Source organism: Trachurus japonicus, chromosome 12 (assembly GCF_045865225.1).
Source record: "Trachurus japonicus isolate A0001 chromosome 12, Traja_1.0".
NCBI lineage: Eukaryota > Metazoa > Chordata > Actinopteri > Carangiformes > Carangidae > Trachurus > Trachurus japonicus.
Window position 1 is genome coordinate 12,009,542 of NC_140918.1, and position 14,760 is coordinate 12,024,301.

Here is a 14,760-nt window from a genome sequence, read left to right on the forward strand (position 1 = left end):
TCCTCTCCCTCCTGCAGCTTATCATAGACTAATTAAGTTGCTGTCAGACATTAATTCACCTCACTGTCAGCTGAATTAACCTCCTCTAATATTACTTGGGCTACTGCTTATTTTAATATATATTTTTTTAATCAAGTAGGCTATGTTGATTAACACTCATCCATTGCATCCATTGTCTTATTGTCTGGGGTTGCCCTGGCAACAGCAGCAGCTACAGTAGAGACAAGCCCTCGGACCAGCAACTTCCTGCAGCAGAGTCAGGTCAGGTTCAAGTCAGAGGAGGGGGAAATGTTAAATCCTTAGCTGCTGTTCTTATCTGGGGTCTTCTCCCACTCAGGCTCCAGAAAGTCATTAAATGGAGGCGGGTGTGTGTGTATGTGTTAAGCAGGTGCCATAATAATAACCATTATGACTGGCTTGTCTCAATGTAAAGGAGGATGGGCTTCATGCAGAGATACAGAGATACAGCTTATTCTCTTGTGGTTTGAGGCCTGCAGAAAAATGCAATCAATACCAAACATATCTGTATAATGCTGTTAGTCCATCCTGACTCTTGGTGAGTGTTATATATTATTTAAAATGCCTTTTCTTCTTTTGGTTTAGATGGTTAGCTGAACACCTTGGATGCTGGGAAATTGTGATGGGTGTTTTTTTCTTTTTATATCATGGTCCAATAGAAAGCATATGTGACTGTTGACACAAATATAACCCAGTTTCACCCCCTCTTGATATGACTGACTTTTACTAGCCTTGATAGTGGAAGTCATTGATAATGTTGACACTGTGCTTTGGTGAGATAATATCCCACCGGTGAGCCTTTCTTTTGTTTTTTTTGTATCTCAATATAAAATCGGTGAGATATTTTGCTCAGTTTGGAGTTAGCTTATTAATAAAATATTATTTGCTTGTGCATGTTTTGGATGGATCAGCATTTGTGAAGCGTACATGGTTGGCTACATGTCGTCTGAAGCTAGCAGGGCTAAAGAGAAAAGAGCTATCTTGAATGTTTGCGTCCTACAACTTGAGATTGAGTTTGTAATCAGTGTGATAGTTATGCCTAACATTACTGGTGGTTGCATGCTGGTGGTTGTCTAACCGAGGAGCCCATTACTATATCAATGCTTGCTGTTATTTTTGGCCAGAGTGGAAACCATATAGCCCCACAGGCCTCAGGCAGGGCAAGAGAGATGAGGCTATGTGACTGTGGACTACAGTCAAAGTGGCATGCGCACATGTTCAGCAGGCTGTAACTAGCATTGCCTCACTCATGCCGGTTCATGTTTTTGTGAAACGTTTATTAATAATAACAGGAGAGCCAGCCATGATGAACCAACAATATGGAGATTTCTATCCCACACATCAAAAGCCGATTTGAGTGGTTACTTCACCCTCAAGCTTGTGTGCTGCTTGACGGGAATGAAAACTCATAAGACTAATGCATTTGTATTGAAGGTAGATTTCCATCAAGCCTGAAATACATTCGAAATAAATCTTTCTCGCACTAGCCAAGGCTTTTAAATATAGCCTATTTGGTAGGATGAATGTGTTTTAACACGTGTCATGAGAATGTCATGCGAGTGATATTCCCATGAAGCTATGAATGTTAACCTAAATATTGTAACTGTCATGGGGATGGGCACATTTTTACCTGCGTCTAAGGATTTCAGGCAGTTCAAACCTGTTCGCAAAGTTACACATTACTGATTACAATGCAAACGGGGAACATTCAAATCTGTCTTTCTCAATTCTGAGAAAAGCTGTTCCTTTGGAGATCTAAAATTTCCTCTCGACAGCAACAGCACGCTTGCGTTTTATTTGTCTGGAAAGCTGACAAACTATGCAGACAGGCAGACTGGGGGTTAGGTGGAGGCCAAGAGATCTTTCTGTAGGATTGTATGTCAGAGCATGAGGTGATCAACTTTGAGACAGTTCTGACTGAGATGGAAAATATGAATGAATTGACAGGGGGTGGATCAGACTATAATCACCCAGTGTGCTCTGACAGGCCATATTATGAAGCTTCAAACTAGTATCTTAAATGAAGACAGACAGAATACATGTCTTAACATTGTGCAGCACAACTGCTTGTGAGACAAAAGTGACCTCATTAGTGAGGTTGTGCTAGATGTAATCATAGGGTGAGATGAACTATTTCAGTGATACCCGCTGGGTCTGTGGCAATAGCCTGGTTGTACTGTATGCTGGAATAGGGCCAACACTTAGAGGAGAAACCTGACACCTTTACAGTGAATTTACTTGGCAGGATAACGCATTAGAAACATTGGCTTTCAGTTGCAGATCCTGCCAGTGGATTGATGATGGAGATAAAAGTGCCTTTTCATTACATCAATCAAGTGTGAGGGAGTGGCACGTGTGAATTATATAGGCTAAATCTGCCAATTCACAGGCCTCATCTAATCAAATTTCCCTTCCTTTTTTTTTGCAGGTGCACATCAGATCATAGATAATGCTCAGACATGGTGCCTTGTCAGACCCATGTGTTGCTAAAGTGGCAGGAGCACTTCAACAGCTCCTGGGCAGCAGAAGACAGCATACAGACAGCCAGGAGGCACGGAGCTGCTGCGCTCTACAGTAAGCTCCTTCACAACAAGGAGGTGGTGACTCTGGCCCAGCCTGTTCAAGAACTCGTCGGGCCACGTCTGCCAGACTTCGAGTGTGATTCCAGTGCCTCCGAGGAGAAGGAAGAGTACCTGTCCTCCCTGCTCCACAGTCAGCGATGGCTGGCTCACCGCATGCTGACGCAAACCTCCTACACCTTGGGCCTCCACCAGAGGCTGGTAGTTCTTCAGAGGATCTACTACGCACTCCACAGCAAATATCATGACAAATTCCGCGCGCAGCTGCCCTCCCAATCCACGGACAGCGGGGCCGAATGTGGGCAACTTGAGCTGGCCTCAGAGCCTTGCCTACCGGGGGGACCGTCCAAAGTCAAATCGGGTACAGATGTTCTGATAGAGATGGGAGTGAGGACAGGTTTGAGTCTGCTCTTCTCGTTGCTGCAGCAGAACTGGAGGTACGCCGCCTCTGTTCACCCCGAGTCGGCGCTCTGCAACGACGTGCTCGCCACGGCGTCCTCGGTGCTGACCTCACTACCGCCGCTCTCTCTGGCCAACGAGAACAAGATCCCGTCGGTGGGGCTGGACTGCCTGGCACAGGTGGCCGACTTCCTCAAGAAGACGTCGGTGAGCAGTGGGACCGGCGGGGCGGACCCCACCGGTCGCAGGCTGGCGCTGGAGCTGCTGCTTGGCCTGGCCATGCAGAGAGGCTCTCTGAAGTTCCTGCTGGAGTGGGTGGAGGTGGCTCTGGCTGCTTCCATGTCCTGCACCTCTACGCTGTCTTCCTCCTCCTCCTCCACGCTGAGCTCACAGCAGTCAGCTGGTGTGGGCTTCGAGGTCATCCATCAAACCCTTTTCCAAATGAGGCAATACTCGGTATGTCACATGTTCATCTATATGTTTTGGGGTTTGTTGTTGTTTGTTGGGGCTTTGTTTCACATACATGAGAAGCTTACAAATCAATATATACATATAAAATTTGACCTACTGTATATGCATTTCACATAATTCTATGCCGGGGGGAAAGAGCTTACAGCAGTATATTTAATTTTTCATAAATATTAGCCTGACAGTTTTAATTGCTTTTTGGTTTTCAGAAAATGTAATGGAAATGGTGTACTGCCTGAGCTCACTGTGAAAAGCAACAAAAGATGGTTTTCTTTGCGTATCATCTATATGTTTTCTTCCCTTTTATTACACATGCAGCCATAACTGCTATCAACACCACTGGTGTTTGTGTCATAGACTTTTGATCTGTGCACTAATTTTAAATCCCTTTGCCTTGACACCAGGAAATAGGAATTTCGAGCGATTATTTTATAGAATTTTAACATTTCCAGATCAATGGTTAGTCCATATTCTATTTGTTAACTAACATAAACCTTTATGCAGTTGCCAATAAATAAGGCCCTTTGCTTTTTAAGAAGGCAAATGGCTCCTCTGCACTGCCTCATCCCTCATCCCTGCTGTAGACTGTCCTTTTTATTTGAACAGTCTCATTTGAAGCTCATAGTGATGTATTAGTCTGCAGATAAGGATTAGGATTGAGTCAGTCTTCCTGTCCTCTCTAGATATGCACACGGAGTCATCCTTTAGCAGGCTAATCAGCTTTGCAATATTTCTGCCGTGCAAATGACAGCCAGGGCCGGGTCCTGCCAACAACTGCATGGCACTGTTCACGATAACAGATCTTCAGATTATAGATTTAAGAGTTTGCATGCACAGTTACATCCCATATATAAGCTACAATAAAGATCTGAGGGATCACACACCTTTCAACACAATTAGGTTTTGGGTTTCTTCTAGTGAGAGAAAATAGGAGGAAGCAGCCTGCTGCTCTCTCTCCGCTCACTCGTATCTCCACTGACAGCTGTGTCTTTGCCACTTTCTCATTCTTGACTTCTCTCCCTATCTGATCGTGCTGTGACATGTCTCTATTTTTGGGAAGTGCGTTTTCTTGTTTTGATATATGGTTCAAAATAATGAGCCCCTATAGCACATAAAGTGAAAACTGATTTGCAAAAGATTCAAAGCAGCTTCACATTATGAATATTATGTTGAATGCTAATCATGTTTTTTTTTCTAGGGTTTCCGTGGAGACTCTGTTAATACTCAGGTGCTGAAGAAGGATGCAGATGGACTTTGTCGGCTCTCCCAGGCAGCTCTCTGCCTTTTTGAGGAGGTAACAGTGAATTCAATAACATGCTGTAACATACAGAAACTATTAAATCCTGTTATACTCCACAGTCACTGATTTAAAGAACCTCGCTTTCCTCCCCCTTCGGCAGATTTGTAACCTAGCGTCCTACTGCCTGTGCTCCTGCAGCACTGATGCAGCTTCTCCTGGTACAGAGAGTGACACAGTCATGGTGTATGTGTGGGGCAGCAACAGCAGTCATCAGCTGGCAGAGGGAACGCTGGAGAAAATCCTGCTGCCAAAACTGACACAGGGCTTCAGTGATGCTCAAATGGTATGACTACAACATAAGCTTAGGACTGAGCACAGGTCTCACATGATTCCCATTTAACAAATGTAATTATTTTTCAGACTTTGTTTATTATCATTGGTCATATGAAGTTATTACATCTTAGGATTTTCAATATATTAAGAGAACTGTTCTGAATATTACTTATGATATTTTTTTTTTTTTTTTTTTGATCGGCTGTTTTGTTCTTTACATACACAATTTGCCTGTTTGTATCATTTCCATTCAGCCAGCATCAAAAAGGCATAATAATTGTATAACCATAAATTTTGCGCAAGTTTGACAATAAATCATATGTGAATCACTGCAGTATATAGCATTGATTTCTGTGTGCATTTGTGGGTAGGAAGAATATAAAGTGTGCCAAAAAAAATTAAGATTATATAATTCTGTTGCATTACAGTACATGTAATCTTTTACCTTTTTCCACTTGGTTCTTCTCGTAGATTGAGGCGGGTCAGTACTGCACATTCTCAGTATCTGCAGATGGGTCAGTGAAGGCATGCGGTAAAGGCAGCTATGGCCGTCTTGGTCTCGGGGACTCCAACAACCAATCCATGCCCAAGAAACTTGTGCTGGAGCCACATAGGAACATGAAGAAAGTGTCATCCTCCAAGGGCTCTGACGGTCACACTCTGGCCATCACTGTGGAGGGAGAGGTAAGAAGTTAAAAAGATGGCTGCCACTGAAATGACCTCTGATTGCTCATTCATATTTCAAAGCTGTGTAGACTGTTGTTTCAGCACAAAACTCAGTTACATAACACAAATGAGTAATGTTTTTTTTTCTGAATGCATTCAATAAATAGAACACATGCAGTAACATGTAGTATAAGTAAGAATTACATCTCCACTTGCTCTGTGCCTATTTGTGAAATTTAACAGATTCCTTCACAGATAATTTTAAGATTTTAAAAATGTTTCTTCCAGGTGTTCAGCTGGGGTGATGGAGAGTATGGGAAGCTGGGCCATGGCAACAGTGCTACACAGAAATACCCCAAAATCATCCAAGGGCCGCTATTAGGAAAGGTAAGCAAGCAGGAAGCACATCAGTCTGTACTGTAGGGAGTGGCCTTGTGCATTTGTTCAAATGTAGTTCTTGTAAAGGCATGAAGTCATTTCACACTTTGTTTTCTGTCAGGTTGTTATTTGCGTGTCTGCTGGCTACAGACACAGTGCTGCTGTGACTAATGATGGAGAGCTGTACACGTGGGGAGAAGGGGACTTTGGCAGACTGGGTACACACACCTTGTTTCTCAAGTTGCTTTTTTGGCTCCACATTTTCTAAAATGAAATCAATCCTCTGGTATGTTAGCAATATGCTACTGTATGTTTCTCTCCTCTGACCAGGTCACAGCGACAGCCAGAGTAGGAATGTGCCCACTCTGGTGAAGGACATTAGTGGTGTGGGTCAGGTGGCCTGTGGCAGCTCCCACACCATTGCTGTAGCGCAGGATGGACACACTGTGTGGTCCTTTGGAGGAGGGGACAATGGTATGTTGACATATGACATGGCAGCTTGAAAGTCAAAGGCCTTGTTGCACAAAATGTAATAAGTCTGAGCAGAAGATCAAATGTATTTTTTGTGCGCTTCATGAAAAAACACACAGAAGCACCACAGTATCATCTGTGGAACAGCAAATATCTTGAGCGAGTGGGACGTGATACTGCTGCTCATATATGACTCATCCTTGCAGGTAAACTAGGTCACGGAGACACCAATCGTGTGTATCGCCCCAAGGTCATAGAGGCCCTGCATGGATTCATCATCAGGAAAGTGTGTGCTGGCAGCCAGTCATCTCTAGCCCTTACCTCTGCAGGACAGGTGAGATGTGACATTTCAGGTCAGGAGAGATTTTTCAATGTCAGATCTGAAAAGTGCCAAGTGAATAAATGTATTCACATTTAATTACATCCCAAATACATGGACTAGATGGCAATAATGCAATGTTGTTTCTTTAGGTGTTTGCGTGGGGCTGTGGCTCGTGTTTAGGGTGTGGCTCCTCTGAGACGACGTCTCTGAGGCCCAGGTTTATAGAAGAGCTGGGAATCACTAAGATCATTGATATCTCATGTGGAGACAGCCACTGTCTGGCTCTGTCCCATGGTAAGATGATCAGTTCAACAGTTAATAGACAGTTGCTCATATGATTATTAAAAACAATGTTGCTTTTCAGAATATTTTTTATGTTTGTAAACAGGATGTTAAAATTGTGAATGTGCTCTGACTAAGTTGTGCTGCTCTTTTTTCATCAGAGAATGAAGTGTATGCCTGGGGGAACAACACCATGGGTCAGTGTGGGCAAGGCCACACTTCAACACCCATTACCAGACCTAAGAAAGTGCTCGGTTTAGAAGGAGTGTCAATCCAGCAAATCACTGCTGGCACTTCTCACAGTCTGGCTTGGACCGCAGTCCCCACTGACCGGTAAAGCCTCAATCTGATATACTGTATATTTTTTTACAGCATAAACATATGGGTTCTCATCAAAGAAATCAGAGCTGTTTTTTTAAAAAGTGACTTGGTCTTTTTCCAGGCAACTGGTGGCGTGGCACAGGCCCTTCTGTGTCGACCTGGAGGAGAGTACGTTTACTTACCTACGCAACTTTTTAGAAAGTTACTGTGATGGCATCGGGAATGACACGCCCCCTCCTCCGTTCTTATCTAAAAGGTATGAAACTATCTTACAATTTACAATCAGTTCAGACAATAATCTCTGTATTCAGTGTAGAATCACATGCGCAAAAAAGCACTCCACCACCAACAAGGAAGACACTTGTTCACTCACTCTCCTAATGCTCTCTGTGTCTCTGCCTCAGGGACCACCATCAGTTTCTTTTGCTGTGCATGAAGCTGCTGTCCATCCACTTGTCTCTGGCCCATGCTGGGGGCACTGGTGCCATGGTGTTGGGTGCTCAGAGCAGACCCCTTAGAAACCTGCTCTTCAGACTCATAGACACCAACATGCCAGAGTCCATACAACAGGTAAACCAGAAGACTAACCATTTCTTAATAATTTAATTAAATATACTTATGGGATTGCTGCCAGTGTAACAACTATCTAGTGTCTAAATCACAGTGAGATCTCAGTTTTTGGAGCCTATTTGTGCTAATTTTGCAGTTAACACTTCCCCATGATCACCATGTGTATTTACTATTTTCATATTGTGCTGATGGTCCTGTCCACCCTCAGGCAGTCTTGAACACGCTGTCCATCGGTGCATCTCTGCTGCTGCCTCCACTGAGGGAAAGAACAGAACTGCTCCTCTCCCTCCTTCCTCAGGGCCCTCAGAGCTTGAACGTCCTCTCCAAAGGGCAGGTATGTGGGGTTCCTTACTGCCATTAAAAAAAAAGAAGTAAAGAAAAAGAAGTAAATTAATTATACAGTAGCATTATTATACATTTAGTCAAAAAAATCTGATCCATTTTGAAGATTTTTGTGTAAATGCAAGGACATAATTCAGGGACACATATTCTGCTGCGGCTGCTTGGTTTCCTTCGTTTAACTGACTGAGTTGGCAAGGAAATGGATGGAGCCAGCAAACAAAGTGTTTGTCAAAATCACGGCACCAACTTGGAGCGTTGCTAGGCAATATGTGAAGACTGCTTGAATGTTGTGAAAATGTGTTGCTGTAATGACAGTATTTCTTCCCCGCAGAAATGTTTTTGGGAACATCACCCATCACTTCTCTTTTCCTCTTTCATCTCCATCTTTCAAAGCGTCTTCAGTTAGACATGGTGCTCAGTAGCCTTCAGGACCAGAGCCATGTAGCTTCTCTGCTAGGCTACAGCAACTTTGGGGAGGTGACAGCCCTGGGACCCCCTCTGACACCCGCTATGTCAGCCCGACCACCCTCTTCATCCAGCTCTGTTGAAGCCTATGACCCTCTACACTTAGCAGAAGTGCTCCTCAGAACTCTGCTCCTCAGCATAGGCTTTTACACGGTATGAAACTGAGGACCTTATGTTTATATATAGCTCTGTGTCTTTAATGTCTTGCAATGCAATTGATATTCACAATAGGAATTTTGGGCAAGTTTAATGCTTTTTGTGTGTTCATACAGGAGCGGGCTTTTGGGGAACTGGAGAAAAACAGTGACAAACAGTTTTCGAGTGATAGCCAGGGACAGAGTGATCCTCCCTGTCACTTCCACCAGCTGCTGTCCGGACTTCACAAACACCTGCTCGCCCATTGCTTCATCCATTCCAGCCCCGAGGTACGCTATGTAAAATAAACAAAATATACAGTTGCAACTAGGGCTGACCTCCAAAAGTCGACGATTCGACGATTCGATTCGGAGGGGTCTGATTCGACTATGAACCTCGTAGTCGAATCTAACCCCTACCATTCTGACTATATGGGGGTGCCCACGGCTGCTGAGCATAAATTGTTACATAGAATGTCTTTTTTCGTTATAAAAAGACTATTTTGATACAAAATCTGCCTACTTTCTGTTAATAAAGAGTTCAAAATTATGTGTGTGTTTAAACGGTAGTCTTAGCTTCTTACTACGTATTAATAAATCACCCACTAGGCCTACAGTTGCACAATTAAATGAGCGGAGGGTTTTTTTTTTTTTTTCAAATGAGCGGAGGTGAGCAGTAGGACCGTCAAAGTCACTGCAGAACACTCACGGAGTAGCAAATAAGACGAGGGGCAGAGCCGCCAAAGTTTAAAATCAAGGAAGTCTGACAGTCTAACTTTGTCAACATTTATCATGCATGACCTGACAGAACAGCAAAACATTGTGAGGATACATCTGACTTTGACCGAGTTACATTCAAGAACCTGCTTTCAGTCACGGAAAATAAATTAACTCCAGCGGTGATTTTTTTTTTTTTTTTCGATGGATCAGCTGTGTTTACCGTTTCAAGTGTCAATAGTTCTGATGGTTAGACAGATGAATTAGTCCCTAACACATCCTAAAGTTTGACATGTCAGAGTTTTTCAGAAGAGGAACTTGTTTTTTTCCAACTTCCGAGTTGTCATGAACGCACCATCAGTGTCGGGAGTCACAGCTGTGATCTCGTCCCTCTGCAGCCTGTCTGTCTCTCTGCCGGTGCCGCGGTCACACTGTGTGTTACAGGATTGATTAACGTAATGTACGGATTGTCGAGTCCTTCTGACCTCCGTTTGTTTTGATACTACATGTTTTACCCGGTTTCTCTGTGTCCACGACCACCGCTATCCTTCACCACGTTGTGGGGATGTTTGATTTTGCCACTCACAGTCCGAGCAAAAGGAGCGTTGTCCAGGGCAACGTAACATAAACGCATACCCTGGCTCACAATGGCTACTAAAAATCATCCAAAGTGTGGAAAATAAATAAAGGTATTTGTTTTACACCTACCATATTTTTTGGGTGTTTTAGCTCTTTTGTTTGAAACGGAAAAAGTCGCAAATTTGCTGCTATCTAAAAAAAAAAAAAAAAAAAAAAGGTTCGACGATCAGTCGACTATGGCAAAATCTGACGAATCAGATTCGACTATGAAAATCCTTAGTCGAAAACAGCCCTAGTTGCAACTAACAGGAAATCAGCCCATGTATTTTTCATATTTAATTCTTATATATTACCCAGAGCTCTGCTGTGTTATAACTGTTCATACTCCTTTGTTTTGCAGGATGACAGCAGTGTAACGCTGCTCCGGGAGCATCTTTACCTGCTGCTCCCCTGTGCTACTGAGACACTCGGGAGATCCACCAAACTGCTGAAGGAGAGTTCCCAGGATAAACAAATCATCAAGAAGCTGAATAGTAAGATAATGATAATGGCTCTTAACAAGTGTGTGTCACTGTAGCCTAGATACTCTGATGTCTTACCTTTTATTGTTCCTGTTATGAGAGATGATTGCACAGATCTCAATGGCTCTTTAATTCACAATCACAAAACATAAGGGAAATTTTTTATTCCCCTTATTATTATTTAATGACCAATAAAAGGTTATGTTCAAACATTTATGCAGCAGATATGTGTATGTGCTCTAGTATTGTCTACCCAAAGCAACATGTGGCACTGTCAAGGCAAAAGATGTTAAACCATTTGACACTGAGCTCTGATGACAAGCACATAAACACATTCAATAAACTGATTTTAGGATCTATAATTTAATCCTCTGCTTTGCTTCTATAATAGTTTTCTGGCTGTAGTATTATCGGCAAGTCTAATCCCCCTCTCTCATCTCAACCCTTGTCCCAGTGGTGTTGTACAACTCTGTGGCTGGCAGCCTGCTGTGCCAGGTAATGTATTCCTTACTGCTGCTCCCCCTGGGCACCGTCCAACCTCTCCTGAGCCATTTACTGGCCTTGTTGGAGCACCTCAATGATTTCAATAGGTTGCTGCCAGAGACAGCCCTCATGGAGGAACAAGAACTGGGGTTGGAGGCTCAAAAAACCTGTTCAGGTCAGTGGACTGTGACCTGGCTGCTTGACCCACAGATTTATCTTTAATGCGTGTTATTATTATCTTTGGACACAGTGTTGTCACAGACATAGTATGGCAATTTAGATTTTTTTTTTTAGAAAGGATGCCGACAATGACAAAGTGTTTTCTCTACAGATAAAAGTGAAGAAAACACATGCCTTGGGCAGCAGCCACAGGAGGAGGAGTGCAAGTGGGCTTGGCTGTTGGACTTGGAACGGTCTGTGGCGTTGGCAGTCGGCCGCTGCCTTGGTGGTATGCTGCAAGGCCCGCCACCCTCACACCAGGAGAAAACAGCAGAGTTCTGGCTATCAAATGTCCTCCTCAGGAACGGCCTTGAGATGGACTTTGAAGAGCTGGGTAAAGAAAACAAACTGCTTGCTTTCAACGCATTCACGTGTCTTAGTGTTTTGGCAAGCCGTCTGAAAACAGTCTTAAGATTAACGTTTCAACACTGTGTCTAAGTTCTGTTTGTTCATGTCGGAGAATATTTATTAGTGAGGAGGAATGTTTCATGACGAGATACGTAAGAAACATGAGCATCCATTGTAAAACTTAGGCAGATATAATTTTATTTAGCTTCTAAGGAAAAAAAAAAGATTTTCTAAATGTGATGTGTAGTTTTCACTTACCCTGTGTCCCATGCGATGCTTTGGCCTGTAGATAGCAGCATGGCGTGGCTGACTGAGGTGGTGCTCCTGGGCAGCAGCGATGCCAGGCTTGCAGAGCTCAGTCTGAATGAGGAAACCAGGACTTTGCTGGAGCTGGCACTGGGATCCTCCAGAGGATCTGCAGGTGGAATGTGGCAGAAGATGGAGGAGTACGCTCACAGCAAAGGTATTTTCACTTACTTTACTGTTGTGGTATGAATACATGCCAGTTTTTGAATGAAACTTCTTTCTTGAATTACTGTAAACTGGAAAATAAATGATAATTGCTGGATTCCTGCTGATTTTGAAAATCTTGCTTTCTACAATATATACCACAGATTAAATAAAATAAGATCCTCAGGTTTTATATTTTCCCGTCCATGACTTTGTTGTAATTGAGCCGTTTTCTTTGCTGTGACGGCAGAATGGGAGAGCGGAGGATCCTCAGGCGACTGTTTGCTGCAGACAGTGTGTCGCTGCAGTCTGGCTGCTCTTCTGAAACACACAGGTCTGCAGAATGAGGCCCATTGGCAGGACAGGTTAGTGACATAAACCATAATATTTGCTGAGATGCCTACTCAGTGCTTACATATTGAAGTTTATCTGCTTTGACATTTTTAAAGGATGTAGTGAATTGTTGTTGTGTAACATGTGCAGTGTGTTGCAGTGAGGAACTTTGCTATTTATCCACTCTTATTTCTCAACAGGTATGAGCCCTGTGAGAAGCTATTAGATGTTTATGAAACTGTTTATAAAATCAGAACCACTCTGCTGGCACATAAAAACTCTACAAGGACATCACAGGTGCAAGCTGCTGCTAAACAGGTACCATTATTATAATTAAACATTTATAGAGCAAATCTGAGTGATGTCTAAACCACGTGTAGTTTAATATTTGTCCTGAATATTGATTATTACAGGAAATTATGATTAGCCCTTTAACTATAACAACTATTGCATATTTACAATTACACTTACGTATATTCCAGGGGCATTTTTTCTGTCATCATTCATTCCTCCACTACATTAAAGCAGAAGTAAGCGATCCGGTCGTTTTGGCTGACTTCTTGTCAGCCGATGGAGTTAGCAGTCCCTGCCCTCGTCCCTACGTCACCACATTCACGCGCATCCCTTGGCTGCACCGGGCTGCACACACAGAGAGGTCCTCGGCTTACAGCAGAGCAGAGTGACTGACAGACCCGTGTTTCAGACCAAACACTCTATATAAGTGATAGCTGTCGGAAGATATAACTATTTAAGACTTATATTAACACAAACATTCCGCTTACTTCTGCTTTAAGAGGGACTCAGGCATCGATCTGATTGAGACAGAAAAACATGTGTATTTAACATATTTAGAGCCTATGTTTTTGCTTTCTTTCATTGCAGACTGCTCAATCTCCCCAAAGTCCTGATACAGACAGGCAAGAGCCTGGGACCTCAGTGGAGCAAGTAGGAAAGGCTACAGAGCAGCAGCAGCCAGCAGGTCAATGTAGCCGGGAGGTGCAGGTGACCCCACCACCCACAGCCAACCACAACCAGGAGGAGGTTGCAGAGGAGGATGCATTTGGCACTAGCCGTATGTACATGTCAGGTTAGAAATGGATATCTCTGTTTCTGCACTCACACAAGTGATGTTAAAAAAGTATCTTAAAGTGTGAAGGCAGATTCAAACAGGACTACATGTTACATAGAAGTCGTAATTACAATGCATCTGGTTCTCAAGTGTCTTCCCCTGTCTGGTCTGCGCAGAGGTACTAGAATCATTCATGGCCACGCGGGAGGCCATGCAGGTACAGCAGAACGTGACGGTGTACGAGTCCTTTGGCACTTCCACCCTCCCCAGCAGCATGGAAAGCCCCGTCAGCCCAGACAGGGAGCCAGATCCTAAGCAGCAGTGGGAGAAGCAGAGGGAGTCTGAGGAAAGCTTGTCTTTCCCTGCTGCCTGCCATCTGGTGGTGTCCCGCTGTCTCTTCCTCCTGCTGGGAGTCAGGCCGGCCTGGGTGGAACCCAGCGAAAGGGAGAGTAGTCAGAGTACGAACACTGGAGCGAGGTAGGGTTTGTGTCAGGCAGTGTGTGTTTGTACATTTGGTTTGTTTTAGAGCAGCTGTGGTTTCCATGAACTTTCCCTGAACTTAGTCTCCACCTACTTTCAGAAAATCAACAGAATCCTTCACCACAAATGCTGATGGTCGAAAACAGGTTAGTCTTGCGTGGTGTAGCCAAATGTGGCCCCCCACCGCCTTACCTGTGCTAATATACTGTATTTGTCTCATTTAGTCTGACCAGTCCAAAAACTTGGCATCCTCCAAAAATAAAATGGGTAAGTGTAAAACCATGTAGCCATCTGCAGGAGAAGTGGAGGTGAAAAACTGCTAAAGAGGTGCCTCATCTGTTGGCCTTCAGGCCAGAGCCAATCCAGCTAATCTAATCTAAACTGACCTGCTGCTGGCTGCAGCCTTATGTTTAGCAAACAGATATGAGGATGGTATCAGTCTTCTTGTCAATCAATCTTAATCCTCAAGAGGGCAAATAAATACATCCCCCCTTATCTATTCCTTTAAAGCAGAATTTCTGTGTTTAGCTGTTTCATCCTCTTGTGCATATACGCTGCATGTGCGTGTGTGAC

General features: G+C 43.6%; 1 protein-coding gene across 9 annotated transcripts in view; it reads left to right on the top strand.

The window, feature by feature from the left end:
- The window catches only part of LOC146977189 (putative E3 ubiquitin-protein ligase HERC1), a 41,294-nt gene that overhangs the window by 856 nt on the left and 25,678 nt on the right, over positions 1–14,760 (top strand). For 8 of the 9 annotated variants that reach the window (XM_085793198.1, XM_085793203.1, XM_085793204.1 and 5 more), the window contains exons 2-26: positions 2,447–3,452; positions 4,663–4,758; positions 4,865–5,047; positions 5,509–5,721; positions 5,992–6,090; positions 6,203–6,299; positions 6,412–6,555; positions 6,759–6,886; positions 7,024–7,168; positions 7,318–7,489; positions 7,599–7,733; positions 7,882–8,047; positions 8,256–8,381; positions 8,783–9,007; positions 9,127–9,279; positions 10,685–10,817; positions 11,260–11,463; positions 11,620–11,841; positions 12,145–12,318; positions 12,556–12,670; positions 12,839–12,956; positions 13,521–13,725; positions 13,884–14,184; positions 14,288–14,333; positions 14,412–14,454. In XM_085793198.1, the coding sequence (XP_085649324.1) occupies positions 2,478–3,452; positions 4,663–4,758; positions 4,865–5,047; positions 5,509–5,721; positions 5,992–6,090; positions 6,203–6,299; positions 6,412–6,555; positions 6,759–6,886; positions 7,024–7,168; positions 7,318–7,489; positions 7,599–7,733; positions 7,882–8,047; positions 8,256–8,381; positions 8,783–9,007; positions 9,127–9,279; positions 10,685–10,817; positions 11,260–11,463; positions 11,620–11,841; positions 12,145–12,318; positions 12,556–12,670; positions 12,839–12,956; positions 13,521–13,725; positions 13,884–14,184; positions 14,288–14,333; positions 14,412–14,454 (4,618 nt within the window). In that variant the 5' untranslated portion in view covers positions 2,447–2,477. The remainder of the gene's footprint in view (positions 1–2,446; positions 3,453–4,662; positions 4,759–4,864; positions 5,048–5,508; positions 5,722–5,991; positions 6,091–6,202; positions 6,300–6,411; positions 6,556–6,758; positions 6,887–7,023; positions 7,169–7,317; positions 7,490–7,598; positions 7,734–7,881; positions 8,048–8,255; positions 8,382–8,782; positions 9,008–9,126; positions 9,280–10,684; positions 10,818–11,259; positions 11,464–11,619; positions 11,842–12,144; positions 12,319–12,555; positions 12,671–12,838; positions 12,957–13,520; positions 13,726–13,883; positions 14,185–14,287; positions 14,334–14,411; positions 14,455–14,760) is intronic. The other variant, XM_085793201.1, reaches the window with a different exon arrangement.